Genomic DNA, 22,266 nt, shown 5'->3' on the forward strand with positions numbered 1-22,266 from the left:
CCACACAGCAGCTAGTTAGTATTATTGTGTTTTGAAGATTGAGTGAGCTGGTGTAACTACAGGCAGACAAAGATAACATCCATAGGTTAGTGGTGCATTGGTGATGTAAGGGATGATAAATATTTCTTGGACTAATGTCTATAGGGCTGTTTACGATCAAGTGATCCATTAACCGACCGCCTATGTATTTTATAAAAATATATAAACTAGACACTCCCAAAATATAATTTATGAGTTATATATGTATATAACTTTGGAAATATTCTCTTATTTTAAATTATGATTATGAATTATGAAAGATTAGTTTACTATAAATATACACATATGTTTATATAAAGAATATTAGCAATGTCCGTTTTTTAAGGAGTATTAGGGACTGATTCTACTAATATTTAACGATTACGATACGATTCCGATTCATCCGATTATATTTATTCGGATCGGAACCGAACCAATGTGATGTTAACATATACCGTTATGTCAAAACCTTATTTGTTAACTTTTATGCCAATAGTCGATATTTGAATTAAAGAATAGGAAAACGGATAAAAGGCAACGATCACGCATCGATTCGATACCGATAACCGTCGTTCGCTAACACCTTGGCATTTTTCTTATTATCCGACGTAACTTCTGAACGAAAGGTCTGTTTAGAATAACTGATTTTACGGAAATCGTATCTAAAATTTTTTTCTTCTTATCTACCCGTGCGTAGCCGGGACGATTCGCTACTACAGCATATAATCAAAATACATAGAGATTTAAAAAAAGAATAAATTTTTATTATAATCTCCAATGAGGTCCAATATGAAATGAAAACGAAATTAAAACATGGGCGATTACATAATCCTTATTTAAATATTGCGTTAACCTGGTTTCTCTGTTGAATAAGGGTTGCCAGTTGAGAAATACTATATTTATTTTTTAAAAAAATAATTGGATATAGTATTTTTTTTATAAATAATGACTTAAAATTAATTGATTATTTATTAATTTAGACGAGAACTTAATCAATATCTTATATACCATTTATTAGAAAAAAGTATAAAAACAAGTTTTTATATACTAAATAATCTTTATTTAGTTGACGATTGAAAAGCCAATGATGGATGTGGAATCGAGTTTTTTTTATAGAATAGGAAGGCAGACGAGCATACAAGCCACCTGATAGTAAGTGGTCACCAACGCCCATAGACATTGGCATTATAAGAAATGTTAACCATTGCTTACATCGCCAATACGCCACCAACCTTGGAAATTAAGATGTTATGTCCCTTGTGCCTGTGATTACACTGGCTCACTCACCCTTCAAACCGGAACACAACAACACCAAGTACACAAAACAACAAGTACTGCTGTTTTGCGGTTGAATACCTGATGAGTGGGTGGTACCTACCCAGACGAGCTTGCACAAAGTTCTACCACCAGCTAATCATCTTTCCAAAAAAATTCATTTTCATAGGAATCGGATCAACATGTATTCAACTCCGAAGGATAAGATAATCCTCCAATCCCCATTTGGGTGGCTTGGTGGAGTAAGCTCGAAATCTTCTCTCAAAAACGAAAAACCTAAGCCCAGCACAAACTTACAAGCTGGTACCTTATGATAAGAGGAAGTGGTTCTCATGTAGATTGCAAGATTTGAAGTAAACTATAACATAAGAAGCCGAGATGGCCTAGTGGTTAGAACGCGTGAATCTTAACCGATGATCGTGAGTTCAAACTAGGGCAACGCTGAATTTTCGTGTGCTTAATTTGTGATTATAATTCATCTCGTGCTTGAAGGTGAAGGAAAACATCGTGAGGAAACCTGCATGTGTCTAATATCATTGAAATTATGTCACATGTGTATTCTACCAAACCGCATTGGAGCAGTGTGGTGGAATAAGCTCTAAACGTTCTCCTCAAAGCAAGCAAGCAGTGTGACATTAACAGGCTGTTACTGAAGTAAACTACCTCACATAATTATCAATGAACGTTAACTTATAAGAAAACAGATAAGAAACAAAAATATCATATCCGGTGAATCCCGGCCGGTTGCCAACCCTAAGTACACAATCTCAGAAAATGATGACGTAAACTGAACTTGTATTTCTCCTTTAGCGTTCGGGGAAGTCCATACCTGTTTAAGGAATCAGGAAATTGTGATTTATCATCGTTATTATAAAGCGGAATAATAATTGAAAACGAATATTAGCCTCATGCCTTCATAAAGCTAATAATTATTGTAACGATTGTTATGACGATAATAAGTTCAATTTTGCCTATGTTAGCCATTCTCAACAGAATATACATGGCACATTATACTAATATATAACTACTATGATACGTTCCCGATTCAATTCCAATCAATTTTTGACTATTCTATATAATAATAATAATATCGTGGGACATTTTTCACACACGGCCATCTGATCCCAAATTAAGCTTATAAAAAGCTTGTGCTATGGAAACCAGACAACTGATATACTACATATACTACTTTTTTTTGGAAATACATACTTATATAGATAATTACACCCAGACTCAAGACAAACAGACATGTTCATGCACACAAATGTCTGTCCTGGGTGGGAATCGAACCCACAACCTTCGGCGTGAAAGGCAAGTATCTACGAACCACGCCAACCGGCTCAATTATATTAATATTTATTCGGATCGGAACGGAACCGATATGATGATCACATGTACCGTTATATCAAAACCAATCTTTTATGCCAATAGTCGATAATTAAATTAAAGAAGAGGAAAACGGATAAGCAGCAACGATTACGATAAAGTGACAATTTCTTAGTATAATTGTCCCTGATTTGCCTAAGTCACTTCTCAAATCTCAACAGAAAATCGAAATTGGTAGGAGATATTGTAGCGTGTCAACACAGGTGTATTTAGATTCCCTCATTCTTATAATCATATGGTACGGATCCGACACCACCTGTGCGGCAAATGGCGGTGAAATTAAGAGCCTTACGTGCTTTATATTTGACTGGTATTCGCACTTGGCTTCACCTGCGTATTACGAGGTTTAATAAGTTGCCCAATACTGAAAAGAACATAGATTACCTGACAGCCGCCTTTCTTCCCACGAGCGGGCGAAGCCTAGTCATATACAAATATACTTAAAATATATTAATCAGATATACATAACATAGCCTATATGTGTATTTATTACATTTATATACATAAGGCATATTTAGATCGAGGCCATAAATTTTTGCTAATATTATAAATTCGAAAGTGGATTTGTTTGTTCCACGCTTTCACGTCTTAACTTCTCCACCGATCATCAAAACATTTTGCATATACGTTGAAGGGATACACTGCTACCCTCCCTCTCATACGCGGGAAAACCGCGAGTGAAAAGTACTAAGTATATACAAATCAAAATTATAAATAAGCTGCACAAATCATAACCGTGAAGCATTTCTTCGTTGAATCGCTATTCCGAATCCTTCGGGTTGAAAGCCCAGCCCTCTTGTCACCAGTAATGAAAGACGTTTTCTAAATATTTTCGAAACTATTTATCAAAGATAATTAGGAATATTATACCTAATAATATAAATGAACACAAGAATGGAGCGAGATGGCTCAGTGGTTAACATATGTCAATCTGAAACGGTGATAACGCACTACTGAATTATTGAATGATGAATTTGTATTTATAATTCAATTGTTTTCGGTCGCATACGCCCGCGTGTGTGGGAGATGTTGGATATAAAAAGTAGTAATGTTCGTCCTTGGGGCTCAAGCTACCTTCATACCAAAATTCTTCAAAATCAGTTCCATTTCTTGATCTTGAAAGCGTAACAGACAGACTTACTTACTTAGTACTTTTGCATTTATAATATTATAGCATAGATTTTTTTCCCGGCATTTAATTCAAATATTTTTTTTATTTTATAGGCAGGCGGACGAGCCTGATGGTAAGTGGTCACCACCGCCCACAGAGATTGGCGATGTAAGAAATAATAACCATTATTTACATAGCCAATGCGTCACCAACCTGGGAACTGAGATGTTATGTCCCTTGTGCCTGTAGTTACACTGGCTCACTTACCCTTCAAACCGGAACACAACTATTGTAAGTATTGCTGCTTAGCGGCAGTATATCTAATGAGTGGGTAGTTCCCACCCACGCGGGCCTGCACACATTACCTGAGAAAATCAGAATCGGATGATAAATCATCATCATCCACCGTATTGAAGTGGCTCGGTGGAAAAAGCTCTAAGTCTCAAAGAACTTAACCCAGCAGTGGGACATTTATAGGCTGCTTACGTTGCAGTTTACGCACGAATGTATTTATCATAGTTTTATATTGTCTTATTTCGTCTAAACTCTATAATTACTGCTCACTTAATAACAAAAAAAAACTATTGTACAAATAATTAATTTGCAAGACACTACAATAGTTTTCAAGACCTTAGTCATCGCAAACAATTCTACTTCCTTGTATATTTTTATATAATTATCTTTTAAGAATAATATAATTGTTACAAAAATGCTCAAAGCAATTCTATTGTTATGAATAAAAGTTCAAATATAAAATTAAATACGGATATTATGCTCGTATTTTTAATTATGTTACTAACAAAGTCCCCCGCCGCGTCTGTTTGTCTGTCTGCCTGAACTCAAAAACTACCGAACTACTCATACGCTTTTCACCAATGGACGGAATGATTCATGAGAAAGGTTGATGGGTATAATTGATTAAGGTTTCATCAAGTTTTCATCAAAAAAGATTTGTCCCATCAGTAAAATGTAATAAAACGCCTATGACAAATCTCAACGTCTTTGATTAGTTACGCTAGACTTCAGAAAACTGGAGAAAGAAAGAGAAGGGTTGATATGTGTATTTTATATTTATATTGTCATTTATTTATTTATTCGTTTTGTTATAGATTTGTTATTTTATTTATTATTATTATATGTACCACCTGCTTGTAACTCATATCCAATGGGTAATCCCTAACACCATTGGTTGCCTGGAAGAGATCGCCAAGCGATAAGGTCACTAAAGCTGTATGCTACACTATAATATTATATGATGACTATGCTACACTATATAAGTACCTGGTATAAGTACCTTAAGCTTAATAATTGCTCATGTTTGCGTCTGTATAATTAAAAAAAAATCTCATTGCAAATCTCATTTTATGTGAACAGTGTAATTTCTTATGGGAATAAATGCTTATAACCCTAAGTTATGAAATCACGTAGTATTAATAATATTTTAATGGAATATAATGAATTCATTATTTCTTATACCTTAACTAAATATATATATTAATTAAAAAAGAGCATGAAACTTTCAAAATAGTAAATTGTAAATAAAAATCGAAAGAATTTCAGATTCAAATTTATATGAACTTAAGGAAAACTAGTTTTAAAAATTAAAATCACTTACATTTTCCATCTGAACCCGATCCCAGGCCTTGTAACTGAACCAATCGTACACCGACACAAAAAAATATAAAACAAAATAATTTCATTTTTATCACAATTGTTTACGTTATTTTCCCACCAAACTTTTTTTTTAATTTTTTTGACTTATAATTATTATTTTTTTAATCTTTGTGGTGTACAATAAAGTATGATATAAGGGCATCAACTGGCGCCACGCCAGAGGGCTGTATGTAATGGTAACCGTAACCGTAACAGCCTGTGAATGTCCCACTGCTGGGCTAAAGGCCTCCTCTCCTCTTTTTGAGGAGAAGGTTTGGAGCTTATTCCACCACGCTGCTCCAATGCGGGTTGGTAGAATACACATGTGGTAGAATTTCAGTGAAATTAGACACATGCAGGTTTCCTCACGATGTTTTCCTTCACCGTAAAGCACGAGATGAATTATAATCACAAATTAAGCACATGAAAATTCAGTGGTGCTTGCCCGGGCTTGATCCCACGATCATCGGTTAAGATTCACGCGTTCTTACCACAGGGCCATCTCGGCTTTTTGTAATGGTAATATAGAGTAATTAATACATAATCAAGACTAGGCTTAGTGTGATAATAAAACAACCCGCTTGTACGCTTGTAAAGTTTTTTCGACTTTACGGAAACATATTAGTTTGTATAATACAGTTGTGTAACGCGTATCGATAACGGCTGCTTAATTAAGCAACTTGAAGAATAGATCGCACCTGTGCGAAGCGACGCGGAAACACTGATCCGCTCGTGTAGCACCGACCTTAATATTTTTCGTTTAATTAAAAAATTAAGTTCAAACTTGAGTAAGTTTTGATGATCTATTGTTTAAGATTACGCAGTCAAAAAACCCGCTCATTTTAACTTTGTGTCCATTTTTATTTCAATAATTGCAAAATCTATAAGCGTAATATTGTTATAGTTTTTTAAAATAATCATTTACTAATACAATAAAAAATAATTATACCTTTTACACAAAAAGTTGATGTGTTTTATTTCTCTTAATATAATTATGTCATTTTTCCTGTTGTCTATAACTTTAATAGGCATAACTTTAATGGTATAAGTACCTTAAGCTTAATAATTGCTCATGTTTGCGTCTGTATAATTAAAAAAAAATCTCATTGCAAATCTCATTTTATGTGAACAGTGTAATTTCTTATGGGAATAAATGCTTATAACCCTAAGTTATGAAATCACGTAGTATTAATAATATTTTAATGGAATATAATGAATTCATTATTTCTTATACCTTAACTAAATATATATATTAATTAAAAAAGAGCATGAAACTTTCAAAATAGTAAATTGTAAATAAAAATCGAAAGAATTTCAGATTCAAATTTATATGAACTTAAGGAAAACTAGTTTTAAAAATTAAAATCACTTACATTTTCCATCTGAACCCGATCCCAGGCCTTGTAACTGAACCAATCGTACACCGACACAAAAAAATATAAAACAAAATAATTTCATTTTTATCACAATTGTTTACGTTATTTTCCCACCAAACTTTTTTTTTAAATTTTTTTATAGCACTATGAACTAACCTGTACAGGCAAAATATTTAAATTATTTAAAAAAAAACTTTAACCGCGTTTTCTACACATATTCTCTTTCATAGTCGTCTTACGACATATCGCGGTAGGAACTCGCTTCGAACTGATGCGTCAAGGCAAATTAGTATATATATAGTTGAATAAGCCGACCTATTTCGAAAGACGTGTAAATTAAATCTCAGTTATATGAAAATATCATCTTTACAAATAGTCAGGACAATAAAGTTTAAACAAAGTTACTGAGTCAAAGCAGGTTTTCAATGGGTATTTACAAAAAACTTTGGCTGTATATTTACTAGTCTTTGCCAGAGAAAATATAGAGGACCTTTTAAATATGAATAGATAACAATTATATATTATCCGCTTTTTGAGGAGAAGGTTCCTTCACCACTTTCTCCTCAAAAAGAGGAGAGGAGGCCTTTAGCCCAGCAGTGGGACATTCACAGGCTGTTACAGTTATATATTATCCGACACTAGTCTATATAAAGTAAGCTATGTTTACTACATACACGACGATTGTATACAATTTATTCAAGTACCTTCTTATTGTATAAATTATTGTGCATAAATATTTTTAATATTATCATTAATATTAATATTTCCTCGATGGTTTCGTAACTAGCTCATAAGGCTGTAGATACCGAGGTCGTGGGTTCAAAGACGTCGTATCGCATCGCAACAGCCTGTGAATATCCCACTGCTGGGCTAAGGCCTCCTCTTTTTAAGGAGAAGGTTTGAAGCTTATTCCTCCACGTTTCTCCAATGCGGGTTGGTGGAATACACATGTAACAAAATTTCAGTGAAATTAGATACATGCAGGTTTCCTCACGATGTTTTCCTTCACCGTAAAACACGAGATGAATTATAAACACAAATTAAGCACAAGCAAATTCAGTGGTGCTTGGCCAGGTTTGAACCCACGATCATCGGTTAAGATTCACGCGTTCTAACCACTGAGCATGTCGGCTCAGGTTCAAAGACGGGTGAATCAAAAACATATTAAGTGGTTCGGTTAAGTAATTCTAAGTAACAGCAGGGCAGGGGGTGCTAAGAATCACCGGTTCACGGCAGGCTACCGTATAAAACGACTGCACATGGCAACGTATAATGGACGCTCGATGAGGCTGGACCATCACCTCGCCGAATTAGAAGTAGAGTTAAGTCATATAAACTGGCATATACTGGGGTTATCTGAAGTCCGAAGACAGGGGGAGGACACGATAACTCTAGAGTCCGATAACTTACTCTACTTCCGCGAAGGTGATAACCTCTCCCAGGGTGGTGTCGGTTTTCTAGTCAAAAAGGATCTCATTAGCAGCATTGTGGAAATCAGTAGTGTGTCGAACCGGGTAGCGTACCTTGTCCTAAAACTTTCCGACAGGTACTCCCTGAAGGTCGTACAGGTATATGCGCCAACTTCGACATACTCTGATGATGTGGTCGAAGCGATGTACGAGGACATCGCAAAGGCCCTCAACGACACCTCGAGGGCCCACTACAATGTTGTTATGGGAGACTTTAATGCTAAAGTGGGAGTACAAGATAGCGGTGAATCGAAAGTCGGACCTTACGGCTTGGGCTGCAGAAATCACAGGAGGCAAATGCTGGTAAACTTTCTCGAAGCGCAGGGGCTTTTTTTGATGAATTCTCTCTTTCAAAAGAAGCCTCAGAGGAGGTGGACCTGGCGAAGCCCCGATAACGTGACAAGGAACGAGATAGACTTTATCATTTCGAATAGAAGGCACATATTTAGAGATGTTTCAGTGATCAACAGGTTTAATACCGGAAGTGATCACCGCTTGGTTCGAGGCACTCTAAATATCAACTTAAAAGCCGAAAGATCGAGAATGATGAGGTCTACTCTCCGACCTACCATGCTCCAAGCTGCTCAAGGCTCCGAAAAGTTCCAAATGGAACTTCAAAATCAATTCACCGCGTTGGAAACCATAAGCAGCATTGATGAGAGAACCGACACGCTGGTCACAGACACACACAGAGAAGAGACAACGCACCAAAACTCTCTGCTGAGACACTCGAGCTCATGAGAAAACGACGAGAACTACCATCGTTTTTGTCAGATAAGGCCTTAAATCGAATAATAAAAACGCTGACGCGACGCGATCTCCGACGCTCCAATACCCGTGCCATCAAGGCTGCGATTGAGCAAAATCGGGGATCGAAAGTGTTCGCTCGCAAGTTTGGGAGGCCGCGTCTGACAAAACTTAAAACTGAAAATGGTGGGGTCGTTACCTCTAGGCCTGAGATTGTCGGAGAAGTAGAGAGGTTTTATGGGCAGTTGTTCTCTTCAAGATCGGATAAACCCGTGGGAATCAGTATTGATGACCAGCGCGCCCCTCTTATGCGCCATTACTCCGAGGAGCTCCCGGTCGTTGACCAAGGAGAGATTAGGGCGGCTCTAGAACAGCTTAAAAACAACAAAGCTCCGGGAGATGACGGAATCACAACAGAGTTGCTTAAGGCAGGCGGGACTCCGGTCCTGAAAGAGCTAGCAAGCCTCTTTAATTCCGTCATCCAACATGGCAAGACCCCGGAAACGTGGAGCGGGAGTGAGGTGGTACTGTTTTTCAAGAAAGGTGATAAAACCCTCTTGAAAAACTACAGACCAATCTCCCTCCTGAGTCACGTGTATAAGCTGTTCTCAAGAGTCGTCACGAACCGTCTCGCCAGACGACTTGACGAGTTCCAGCCCCCAGAGCAAGCCGGCTTTCGATCAGGCTACAGCACCGTGGACCACATCCATACTGTTCGGCAGATTGTGCAGAAGACCGAAGAGTACAATCAGCCGCTGTGTATGGCATTTGTGGACTACGAGAAAGCCTTCGACTCCATCGAAACCTGGGCAGTGCTCGACTCATTGCAGAGATGTCATATCGATTGGAGATATATCGAGGTACTGAGATGTCTGTACAACGCCGCTACAATGACTGTCCACATCCAGGACTGTAAGACGAAGGCGATCCAACTGCGCAGAGGGGTGAGACAGGGGGATGTAATATCCCCGAAACTGTTCACCAACGCGTTGGAAGACGTTTTCAAGACGCTGGATTGGACTAGGTATGGAGTCAATGTAAACGGCGAGTACATCTCACACCTTCGATTTGCCGACGATATCGTCATCATAGCAGAGTCGCTGGAACAACTCACCGAAATGCTGCGTAGCCTAGGCGAGTCTTCCCGGTGTGTCGGTCTCGGTATGAACTTGGACAAGACCAAGGTCATGTTCAATAGGCATGTCGTGCCGGGACCGATATACGTCGAGGGGAAACCTCTCGAAGTTGTTAGTGAATATACCTACCTAGGACAGATAATACAAGTCGGTAGGAACAACTTCGAGAAGGAAGCCGATCGAAGAATTCGCTTGGGATGGGCAGCATTTGGCAACCTTCGTCAAGTCCTCAAGTCGTCTATACCGCAATGTTTGAAGACGAAAGTCTTCAACCAATGCGTCTTACCTGCCATGACATACGGTGCCGAAACGTGGACACTAACTGCGGGACTAGTCCACAAATTCAAAGTCGCTCAGCGTGCTATGGAGCGAGCTATGCTCGGAGTATCTTTGAAGGATAAGATCAGAAATGAGATTATCCGGAAAAGAACCGGAGTCACCGACATAGCTTGCAAAATTAGCAGGCTGAAGTGGCAGCGGGCTGGTCACGTATGTCGTAGGACCGATGGCCGTTGGAGCAGATGAGTCCTAGAGTGGAGACCGCGAATCGGCAAGCGCAGCGTAGGGCGCCCTCCAGCCAGGTGGACCGACGACCTTAAGAAGGTGGCGGGCACCAACTGGATGCGGAAGGCGGAGGACAGGGAGCTTTGGCGCACCTTGGGAGAGGCCTATGTTCAGCAGTGGACAACGATTGGCTGTTGATTGATTTGATTGATACATATTTTATCTCTGAGAGCTGATGTTCCTGCGCCTGTTGTGATTACCGTCCCATTGGACTATAAAAGTAAGGGAACAGAGAATGCACACACACTTGTGTACTATAACAGGTCCTGCGTAATTGTCTAGTATAATGATTGCATGTTCCTTATATACCAAGTCCTCTAAGTGTATATAAGTCAAAGTCGATTTGAATATGTCGAGGAAATGCACTTCTTGTGACCCGGCGGCGCCTATTGCGGCGAGGGAGGAAGATGCGCATAACACTCCTTTCTTCGCCCCGGTCTTCTTCGGCGGAGCGGATCTGCAGCGGCATCTTCTTCCCGTCCCCGCTCTGCGGCCTCCCTTTATCACATCACATATCATACTTTCACAGAAAAAGACCATATCCGACCACAACTCCTCGTTTCCGAGCATCGCGTTCGCTTCTTTCTCAACCTTTTCTAACTTCATCTTCAACTTTTCTAACATTCTATACTATTATAAAGCTGAAGTGTCTTTGCTTAAACGCGCTGATCTCGTGAACAGCTGGTTCGACCTGAAAAGTTCTATAAAAAAGTCCGTGATAGCACATATTTATCTTTTAAGGTCACTATAACTTGTTTTATGGTAAACAAATTGGTTCTAAAATAATGCATTATTTGCGAAATTAATACTAAAAATGTTGTATATACTGAATAAGTCTGCTCTTATGGATTTCTCTAAGTTAGAGTGAAACCGCGGACACAGCTAGTCATCCTTAAACGTACAAATTATATGCATAACTGTTTCATCGAAAAATAATGGTTTTATTAAACACAATAAGTATGAATATTTCTCAATTATATATTACCATTATATATTACCAAATACGAACGCTTAAACTTTTTTTAAATTGAAAAAAGAAATATTTCATAAATAACACTGTTTTAGATTTCATTAAAATTATATTACGATTATAATAAAATCATTCTAACGCAGATCTTTCTCGAATGAGCAACGAAGCGTCTTAAATGGGGGATGAAAGCTTGTATGAAAGTACGTTATTATGGAAAGTTTGAATTATTAATAAAATTAAATAAATAAAAATCGGTATTGTCAGTGACATTGACATTTATCACGTAAGAGTTTTAAATACGTGGATAATTATTTTTTATATGAACCTAAGTAATAAATTCGTCGTTTTTAAAGTTTCAAATATGTATATTACTTATTAGGTTTCTGTTTAATTGATCAGATTGAGATCAGCCGGTTGACGTGGCTGGTAGATACCTGCCTTTCACGCCGAAGGTTGTGGGTTCGATTCCCATCCAGGACAGACATTTGTGTACATGAACATGTCTGTTTTTCCTGAGTCTGGGTGTAATTATCTATATAAGTATGTATTTACAAAAGAAAAGTAGTATATGTAGTATATCAGTTGTCTGGTTTCCATAGCACAAGCTTTGTACAAGCTTAATTTGGGATCAAATGGCCGTGTGTGAAAAATGTCGCTGAATATTATTATTATTATAATTTAAAATTCAGATTAAATTAAGAATTCATCCCGTAAATAGTATATAGATATTTGCAAGATACCTCGACGTTTTTATTGTTATTGTCGAGAAATTTGAATGAGAAATATATAAAATTGTAGTCGTCGTAATCACATCCAATTTTAAACTTACTACTTTTTCTTTATAAAAAATCATATAAAGGAATTTTATATAGTCACTAAAATAACCAAAAAGGTTGTATATAATTGAGGTCATTGAACACATTCCTAAGTTAATCAACTAATCAAGGTCGCCCCGGCCATACTGACAAATTACGCGACTTGAGATTTTTGATGATTTTTTTTACATAGCCTCCTTTATTAATCGAAGGTGAAATTTTACGTGTTCAGTTCCGATGACAATACATTTTCATCACGGCGAGAACTCCTTGATTGTACTACTAAACAGACTCTGTGCTGTTGACGAATTTGTGTCTGTGACACAGACACAAAATTTTCTACATAAAGGCTAGTTTTTAAAAATATTTTATTACTAATATACATAATTAATGAATATATTATAATGAAAAATTTAATAACGCCATTAGGGAATATAATAATATTTTTTACGTGGGAAAAATATTTGTAAATTATGTTGAACAAACGAAGCCATTAAAAAACTATTCCACGGAGGTATATACAATGTATAATATATTTCGTAATGTTTAGCTGACTGAGGTCTGAGAAACTGAAGCGTGAATAATAAGCGACTAAGAATAGTATACTATTTATTATCATAGTCTTAACAATCTTCCACCGAATGTATCAATTCCTTGTGGCGTGAAATATAACAAAAAAAAAAAAATTAGCACGCGATCGGCCGTCATGGAAATTGAATATTACTTTTGGCGCAAAGTTTGCAATTATTAAGGTGTCATAAGCTATTTCTCGTTTTACTTGATTTCTGTTATTAGTTATTATTCGTTTCAAGTAATTAATGTTATTGTTATTTATTTATCAAAAGACTAATATTTATTCATGTATTTATGGCGCGACTTACCGTGTAGTATACAAACCGTATCGTGATAAAGCTTGCACGGCTAACTTAGGTTCTCATTATCGCTTAAGTTCACAATTTAACTATAGATCACTTAATAAAAGAATAAAATTGAAATTGCGAAAAACGTATAACATTTATTATAGTTTCAAAGTATATAAAAAATCTTGTTAATTCTAATTTCGGAACAATTAATAACATTTGAAAACAAAATAAGGTTTTATATACAATTTTGACACTTAGGATTTTACATAAATTAAAAAAAACTGTTGTTGTTATCTATTGCAAAATTAATCCGGCGACACCATTGGCTCATGATCCATAGATGGGTAAGTATTGTAGCTGCTCACAGAAAAATTACTCGTATTAGGATTGTTAAATGTATTCACGGAATTCGATGAACTATTCTGTTCCGATCGACGTTTCCCGCCATTTTTATTATTATCTTGCAATTCAATTGTATGGCTCCTGTCATTTGAGTGTAATTTAATTATTGGATCAGTACCACAATCAATTCTATTATTTTTATCTGTGTCTTCGACATAATTATATAACTTATTGTTTATTTTTTTTTGTTTGTATATTTTTGTTCTATTTTTTCCATTTTTGGACCTTTTTTTCACACGAGACTTACTCTCTCGATAGTACTTTCTTTTCGAGGTTTTCGGAGTGCATCGAGGTTTTATATTCAGCTTGCGGAGTTTAGTTAATTGTTTTAATTTCATACAGGCTTTACATTTAGAGTCGTAGGGTGATTTTTCCTTTTCATTGAATATTACCTGTAAGATATATCCTTACTAATAATACAAACGTGAAAGTTTGTACGAGCTTATTTATAAATTGTATTAAACTAAACGGATTATTTTGAAATAGGTCATTGAATTCGTTAACATCGTAGGATTTTTTAATTTATTTATAGAAGAACAGTACGAGAACATAACAAAAAGGTATTTCAATTAGAGGGTAGAATAAATAGTCGGAGATTTCTGGTTCGTGGTCAAACTTAGAGAAATTGCAATCAGATTAATGATTAACGATTACGTTTACAATATATAATCATTAATCACGATTACAGTATAACGAAAGTAAACAAAAAAGTAAAGCGAGTGAATGAGTCAAATAAGTGCCCTCTTCATAATAAATCAAAATTAACCTGTAATCTTAATTGATAAATTACACATTATAATTAATCAATGATTAATGATTAACGATTACGTTTACAATATATAATCATTAATCACGATTACAGTATAACGAAAGTAAACAAAAAAGTAAAGCGAGTGAATGAGTCAAGTAAATGCTCTCTTCGTAATAAATCAAAATTAACCTGTAATCTTGATTGATAAATTACACATTATAATTAATCAATGATTAATTATAATTACAAGGCGATTGGTAACAGAAATTACAAAAATACAGTAAGCAAACAGAGCATTTTGGTTGGGCAATAGTTTTCCTGAAGATGTCTATTACCTGCATCACCGATCGTCGTTTGTCAAGCTCATCTCTTAACTTGGGATAAGCGAGGTTGTGATCATGTACTCTTTTCATTCTATCAACGCTTCCTTTACTTCGATTTTCGTATTCCGATTGGTGAACGAGATGGAATTGCTCGGCACTGTTGAGATTCTTCTGCGAATTTTTTTCTATAAATCTTTATATACAATAAAAAAGTCGAGATGACCCAGCGGTTAGAACGCGTGAATCTTAACTGATGATCGTGGGTTCAAACCATGTGTTTAATTTGTGTTTATAATTCATCTCGCGCTTGACGGTGAAGGAAAACATCGTGAGGAAACCTGCATGTGTCTAATTTCAGTGAAATTCTGCCACATGTGTATTCCACCAACCCGCATTGGAGCAGCGTGGTCGAAAAGTTACTCAATATACTTTTTTACTTTTTAGTCTCTGTTAACGTATAGATAGTCAGATAATCCGCAAACATAATACGTAAGAGCACTCCCTATTCCTCTAATTGACACTGTTGTAGAGCTTTGTGCAAGCTCGTCTAGGTAGGTACGACCTACTCATCAGATATTTTACCGCAAAACAGCAGTACTTGGTATTGTCGTATTCCGGTTAGAAGGGTGAGTGAGCCAGTGTAATTACAGGCACGAGGGACATAACATCCTAGTTCCCAAGGTTGGCGGCGCATTGGCGATGTAAGCGATGATTAACATTTCTTACAAAGCCAATGTCTATGGGCGTTGGTAACCACTTACCAGCAGGTGGTCCATTTGCTCGTCCGCCTACCTATTCTATAAAAAAAAACTCTTGTAGTCCGCAGAATACAGGGATCTGCATGCCACCTAAAGGTTGCGCGCCCCTGGCAAGCACTCGCTTGACCAGACCCTAGCTAAGACTGCACCTGCTCAGTACATTGTCAGAAATTATTATAAACATTAAATATATAATGTATGACAAAGGCAAAAATGTACCTGTGCTGGTTTCAAATTCTTCATCGGTCTAGGACCGTCAGCCATTACGTCTGAAATGCCCAGATATTTCGTTTCTTAACTAGATTTCAAATTGTGTACTGTATATAATAAATAATCTTTAAGTCACACGGACCAGCTTCGCCACTATCAATGGTCTTCTCTACTAGAACGTTTCAAAGGACGTCGTCGGTTGGCCTCGAATCATGCTTAGTACGTTCGTATTGTGAGCCCTCTGTGTACTCCCAACATCTAGTTTGCATTTCAGTACTAGCACTCTATGAATCCTAACTTCTAATATTATAATATTGTTATATAATACGAATGTTATTTTCTCCTTTATGTCTTAACTATTTAGGCATGTAAATTAAGTTTTAATACATAATCGAGACTAGACTTAGTAAGACTTATTGATATTTTTTAAATCTCATATAAACCAACGTTTGTTCATTGTCTTGCCTGATGTAAAGCATTGACACAGTCTAGTTATGTCCTAGACTGCGTCAATGCTTGCCTAGAAGAAAGCTGTTCACTCTGGATTTGAAGACACCAACATTGTATCTACCAGGAAATACAGACTTACGCAAAACATTCTCCAGATTTGCAGTGCGAATAATAAATGTATATAATTGGCCTTACTATTAAATTTTTATAATATCAAAAGTAAATAAGATTCGTAAATAAATAAATATAAAATTTCTACATTATTTAGTATCTTAGTAAAGAAATTTAATACATGATGTATTAAATTTCTTTACCTTGTGCAATGTTCCATTAAATTGTAAAAAAAAAACTATGTAAAACAGCCTTTAAATGTCCCACTGCTACACAGGCCTCTTCTTTTGAGAAGGTTAGGAGCGTATCCTACCATGCTACTCCATGGTGTGTTGTGCAACATCGTACAGGTATCGTCACAATGTTGTCCTTACCCGCAGAATACAACATGAATTAGAAATACAAATTAAGCATATAGCTCAACGGAACTTGCCCGGGTTAGAACATAAAATCTTCAGTTAAATTTCACATGTTATAGCTACAGCTCCATCTTGGTTTCATTGAACTATAATATGGTAAACTACAGTCCGTATAGATCAGACTGCTGTTTGTTTAATTTTTAAGTCTTTTAACAGATTAAATCTTGTAATAAACGAATACTATATCTTATAAATAGGCAAAAAAAGTTCAGTTTCTTTTTCCCCTATTTATCAACCAATTTTATTAGTATAATTATAATTGTAGAAATTAATTTTTTTTTAAAACATGTATACTTATATATGTTTTCCTCAAATTTTCAATGCTTATGGTAATATTTCAACCACTGGGCCAACACTAGTTTTATTAAAGGTTCCTTAGACACACAATAAATTAGTTATTGATATATTACTTACCATATAATTATAGAGGACTATGATTTAACATTCAAATTACATTAATTATAAAATTTTGTTTTTTTTTTCTTATTAACTTATTTATATATTTCTATAAAAATTATTTATTTGCACACCATTTTTATTTAAACTGTCAATGAAAATTAAAATTGTCAATTTTTTTTGGTTTATGGAATGTATGATTTTTATGTTAAAGGCACAAATCAGTGGGTTACGAGGTGTTTCTTTATTAATAATATAAGATCTCATTTGTGTTATATTTATTTAAAATTATTAGTATGTAACAAAAATGTTCTATATTATTATTAACCTTTTTAAAAATTTGGGTACAAATTTTTACCTTAAGCTATAGGTTTTTTTAACCTAACTATAAATTGAACTTTTAAGTCACCAAAACAAATAATTTTTTTCCCATTAAAAAGCATTTAAGTCTGCTACGAAATTATAGTTTCTTCATGGTGACATTGGAAAGAAACTTTCTTGTAAAATTAGGATTACTTTATTTTTTTATATATTTAAATGGTCTTACAAAATGTATACACATTAGAAAACTTGACATAAATTCAAACTATCTGAGTTTTAATGTAGGTTATTAAATAACTATTTAGTTTAAGTTACCTTACGATTACACTTGATTTATACAGTCACTGAATTGAAAATAAAACACTTTTACGAAGGAATATACTGTAATCACATATGAAACTTATGATCTAGAGAACACTGGTAATTATCGACGTCCACGACCGCGGCCTCCACGACCTCCTCTTGGACCTCCGCGACCACCTCGACCTCTTCCTCTGCCGCCTCTCGTGCTGCCGCGCGGGAACCCTTCTCGTTTACCCTTACCCTTTGGAGCATCATCGATAAGTAACGTCTCCAAAGGTAAGCTGTCTGGAAGGAGGTAATATCTAATATTGTTTCCGCGTATGCTCAGAGTTTCTAACTGCAACTCCTCTTTGTTTTTTAATGTTACTTTGACTGCTTTAAGATGTGTGTTCATTGCTACATCGACACCGGTGATGGTACCATGAACGACACTACCGTTCTTTAGTTCGATTGTGACCGTCTCGTGACTCAATTTCATCAAAAATCTTACTAATTTCATGTTTATTCTTTGGTTGTTTTTATATTTTTAACAAAAACAAAACTGGCGTCGCTTTATAGATCTTAACCTCAAAACTACAAACAAAATATGGCGGTTTGTGAGTGTTGCCAGCTTGATTAAGGTAATCTTGTAGCTTAACCATAGACTGAAAAACAATAATAGAAACTGGCTGAAAATAATTTTATTTCAATCAAAACAAGTTATGTCGAATAAAAGTAAGTGAAAAAATAAACTGGATGTAAATCAAAAGTATTAAATTGATTTAAAAAAAAAACCTAGAACTAGAAAAATGAATCTAGAACTTACAATCGATGAAACAGAAGTAGACGTCGATGTCGAAGAAAAAGGACAGGAAAAAACTGTTTGTGCTCGACTAATCTTTACGAAAGAACAGGTTTTTCCTATGATATATTTATTCACTAAACAATTGTTTTTTTACTAATTTTAATATATTAGTAGGAGACAAAAAAAAGAATAACAAACTGCTTAGACATGTTATTTCTGTATTCATTTTTATAATGTTATTCCTCAATATAATATATTTAAAACAAGTAGTAAATTAATAGATAAATATAAAAAATAATAACAAATTAAAAAAAAAAACATAATCGCGATGGCTTTCTAAAGTATAAAAATTCTTAATAACGACGTCTACATAATCAATACCGTTGTTAAGGTAATAAATAAAACAAGTAAAGCCTAAAATGGATAACGCACTTTTAGAGCTATCAGTAACAGCAGAAATATCTGAAAAAGATTTAGAAGATATACAACAAAATATTAAACACAACACAGTCAAAGCTCGATTTATTTTAACAGAAGCGCAGGTGAATAGAATTTCATTTCAACACGTTTTAACCATAGATAATTAATAAAAGATTTAATTTATTGAATAAGTTTAAGCGTTTTTTTGAAATAAATGTAACGGATAACTAACACCGTTATTTAAGCAAATATTTTTCATACTACATTATACTTTTTTTGTAGAAAAGAGATCTTCACGAAGCTTTCGATCTACTCGATTTTAACGGGGAAGGTAAAATAAAAGCAGAAGACTTTCGAGTGGCAATAAAAGCTTTAGGTAAGAATGGCTAAAACTTTGTTTATTTATTTTTTCTTTAAAAGAAGGCAAGGGAAATAAATAGCTGGTCAGGAATAACGTGCGTCCGTTCCACCTATACATAAGCTAGTGTTGTATTCGAACGCAGAATTTAGCCCGCCTTCTGATTATACAAAAACGACGCATGGAGTCGCGCTATCATGCGTAACATGGATCTCATAGGGACTTTCTATATGATTCCTTCACCAAGGCGATAAAGAATATCTCAATTAAGTGCTTGGAGAAAGCTTCAAGGCACTCAAAACCAATCACGTTAAATACTCTATATTGCACACACTGACCGAACAGCAGGGTCAAGTTACTTCATGCATTACAACCCGTCAACGTATAGGCGGATGACGGTGTATTATAAAGTACCACTATATCCTTCCTCCGTACGTCGACAGCGTATTAACAAGAGGGTATCCTTAGGCGCGAACTCTGAGCTCTTAAGCTGGCTCCGAACATCTATCTTAAGACATCCGAGTATTTTGAACCCCACCCGGTAACGTTGCAGTGTAATTTTAGGGAACCTGGACTATTTTATTTTCATTTTTTAGGCTATGAACCGACTAAAGAGGAACTTCAGAATATGATCAGCGGCGTTGACAAGGGGCAAACCGGGAAGTTAAGTTTTGAAAATTTCGAAACCGCCGTCATGAGAAAAGTCATGTCGGTCGACACTGACGGCGACGTGATGAAAAGTTTTCGTCTCTTCGATGTTGATGATACTGGTAATATTTTTTCCATTTGTTCCATATACAGTAACAGCCTGTTAATGTCCCACTGCTGGGCTAAAACCTCCTCTCCTTTTTTGATGAGAAGGTTTGGAGCTTATTTCACCACGCTGCTCCAATGCGGGTTGGTGGATTACACATGTAGAAGAATTTCACTGAAATTAGACACATGTAGGTTTTCTCACGATGTTTTCCTTCACCGTCAAGCACTAGATGAATTATAATCACAAATTACGCACATGAAAATTCAGTGGTGCTTGCCCGGGTTTGAACCCACGATCTTCGGTTAAGATTCACGCGTACTAACCATTAGGCCATCTCGGCTTTTTCTGTTCTGGCTGTTCCATATGTACATGAAAAAATAATTATTATGTTTCTTTCATCTCGCATATATTGAGCACAAATGATGATACGAACTCTATTAATTTAAAGTACCGTGAGCTTAAAACTGGAAGCGACATGGCAGGCCTTACAGCTCCGCGAAAATGACAAGAATCCGTGTCATAAACGTTAAATTAAACTATATTGTTTTGCCGCGTTCAACTTCAACACAAGTAAATACAGCTCATTAAAAAAAATATCGGAAACTTCTTATATACTAAGACTATCTTTATGTCTATGATTTCTAAACGACTGAACCGATATGACGAGAGTTGTAGCCGTAGTCAGATCTCTGTAATTGTATTTTGCACATATAAATATAAGTTAAAATCCATATTTTAATTTTAGGCATTTTTCAAAAGTTGATGTAGTAACACTACAACAAAAATCAAATAAAATAGTGATGTCTCGTAGTGTTTTCTTGACAACAACCCGGAAATAATCGATAATTTATTTATTTCATATAAGTTACTAATTAAAAAACCTATCTCGATAGGGTTTATAAGTTTTGAGAATTTAAAACAAGTAACTCAAATACTTGGAGAAAATTTGACTGATGAAGAAATCGAAGAAATGATTGATGAAGCTGATAAGGATTTTGACGGATATGTGAGTTTGTTTACATTTAAAAATTACCATCACTGTCATAGATTAAGTATATATATAATTAAATATAACATTAACAGATATAGCACGGTCCTTCCTCTAAGTTACTTCCTCTAACTCGCCGTTTAAGCAAACATAATTTGCTCGCTAACCACCATCTGTGACAAGATATAATCACTTCCTCTTACTTAGCCTTTAATCTAAAGAGTATATAGCCTAATCCAATCACAAGAAAAATAAACAACTTTAAATAAATATTATTATTATTATTAATAAAGCGACCAAATTACAATAATATAAAAATTCGTAAAATATACAATAATATTAATAAAAACGTTTTTTTTCAGATCTCAGTTCAAGAATTTATGAAAATGATAAGGAACTCCGTTAATATTGTAACTCCTTGAATTTGTAATATAGAATTGTTTTTATAGCATGGTATTTTTTTTTTAATAAAAGAAAAAAAGAAACATATATGAGTGTACATTTATCTCAGTCTTCTTCTTCTTCTGCCTAGCGTTTTCCCGGCCTAGTAACGCCAGGGTCCGCTTTCCTGCATCTATGCCTCCACTTTGCCCGATCTAAAGCGTCCTCCTTAGTGAGATCGTGCTCTCTCATATCGTCCCTCACAACATCGAGCCAGCGCTTCTTGGGCCTGCCGCGGGATCTAGGGCCTTCGACAACAATGTCCAGGCATCAGTTCCCGACATAGTCTGGTGGTCTGCGGCTAATGTGGCCAAACCAACGCAGACGGCTTTCCTGCAACTTATCCGCTACATCGCAAACTCCAAGGCTACCACGGATGTGCTCGTTACGAATGCGATCTAGTCGCGTAACGCCACACATCCACCGCAGCATCTTCATTTCCGCGACGTGAAGTTGCTGAACGTGTCTCGCGAGAGCTGGCCACTTCTCGCTGCCGTACAATAAGACTGGTCGGATGATGCACTTGTACACAAGGTTCTTTAATTTCACCGGTATCCTGCGATCACAGATTACCCCGGTGACTTCCCGCCATTTGTCCCAGGCTGCGTTAATCGAGCTCTGACGTCGATCGTGGTCGATTGTACCAGGCTCGTGCGGTTCGGACCCGACACAGAATCTCCGCCTATCTTTA

General features: G+C 35.8%; 4 protein-coding genes across 7 annotated transcripts in view; 1 reads left to right on the forward strand and 3 right to left on the reverse strand.

Annotated features, from left to right (window-relative positions):
- LOC126779470 (transferrin-like) overlaps nucleotides 1-7,083 on the reverse strand; it is a 49,686-nt gene extending 42,603 nt beyond the window's left edge. Inside the window, exons 1-2 of one of the 2 annotated variants that reach the window (XM_050503464.1) lie at nucleotides 6,939-7,083; nucleotides 5,406-5,526 (exon numbers count right to left, since the gene is read on the reverse strand). In XM_050503464.1, the coding sequence (XP_050359421.1) occupies nucleotides 5,406-5,490 (85 nt within the window). In that variant the 5' untranslated portion in view covers nucleotides 5,491-5,526; nucleotides 6,939-7,083. Of the gene's footprint in view, nucleotides 1-5,405; nucleotides 5,527-6,816 lie in introns of both variants that reach the window. The other variant, XM_050503462.1, reaches the window with a different exon arrangement.
- Nucleotides 7,084-13,524: 6,441 nt separating this feature from the next.
- Nucleotides 13,525-17,351, reverse strand: LOC126779643 (uncharacterized). Of its 2 annotated transcripts, none has more exons than XM_050503795.1 (4): nucleotides 17,222-17,351; nucleotides 15,837-15,886; nucleotides 14,872-15,027; nucleotides 13,525-14,177 (listed from the first exon to the last, which is right to left on the reverse strand). In XM_050503795.1, the coding sequence occupies exons 2-4, from the start codon at nucleotides 15,879-15,881 to the stop codon at nucleotides 13,689-13,691; spliced, it is 690 nt and encodes a 229-aa protein (XP_050359752.1). In that variant the 5' UTR covers nucleotides 15,882-15,886; nucleotides 17,222-17,351; the 3' UTR covers nucleotides 13,525-13,688. The 2 variants fall into 2 exon arrangements, with proteins under 2 accessions (XP_050359752.1, XP_050359750.1); XM_050503793.1 differs by having other exon boundaries at nucleotides 13,526-14,177; nucleotides 14,872-15,030.
- Nucleotides 17,352-17,466: 115 nt separating this feature from the next.
- LOC126779685 (probable small nuclear ribonucleoprotein Sm D1) lies at nucleotides 17,467-18,445 on the reverse strand. Its single transcript, XM_050503846.1, has one exon. The coding sequence runs from the start codon at nucleotides 18,324-18,326 to the stop codon at nucleotides 17,949-17,951; it is 378 nt and encodes a 125-aa protein (XP_050359803.1). The 5' UTR covers nucleotides 18,327-18,445; the 3' UTR covers nucleotides 17,467-17,948.
- A 75-nt stretch (nucleotides 18,446-18,520) lies between these two features.
- Nucleotides 18,521-21,623, forward strand: LOC126779655 (uncharacterized). Of its 2 annotated transcripts, none has more exons than XM_050503810.1 (5): nucleotides 18,521-18,720; nucleotides 19,314-19,407; nucleotides 19,986-20,159; nucleotides 21,040-21,152; nucleotides 21,497-21,623. In XM_050503810.1, exons 1-5 carry the CDS (start codon nucleotides 18,616-18,618, stop codon nucleotides 21,554-21,556), a joined length of 546 nt encoding a protein of 181 aa, XP_050359767.1. In that variant the 5' UTR covers nucleotides 18,521-18,615; the 3' UTR covers nucleotides 21,557-21,623. The 2 variants fall into 2 exon arrangements, with proteins under 2 accessions (XP_050359767.1, XP_050359766.1); XM_050503809.1 differs by lacking the exon at nucleotides 18,521-18,720 and adding an exon at nucleotides 18,992-19,153.
- Nucleotides 21,624-22,266: the final 643 nt, after the last annotated feature.

This window comes from Nymphalis io, chromosome 29, assembly GCF_905147045.1.
Source record: "Nymphalis io chromosome 29, ilAglIoxx1.1, whole genome shotgun sequence".
Lineage (NCBI taxonomy): Eukaryota > Metazoa > Arthropoda > Insecta > Lepidoptera > Nymphalidae > Nymphalis > Nymphalis io.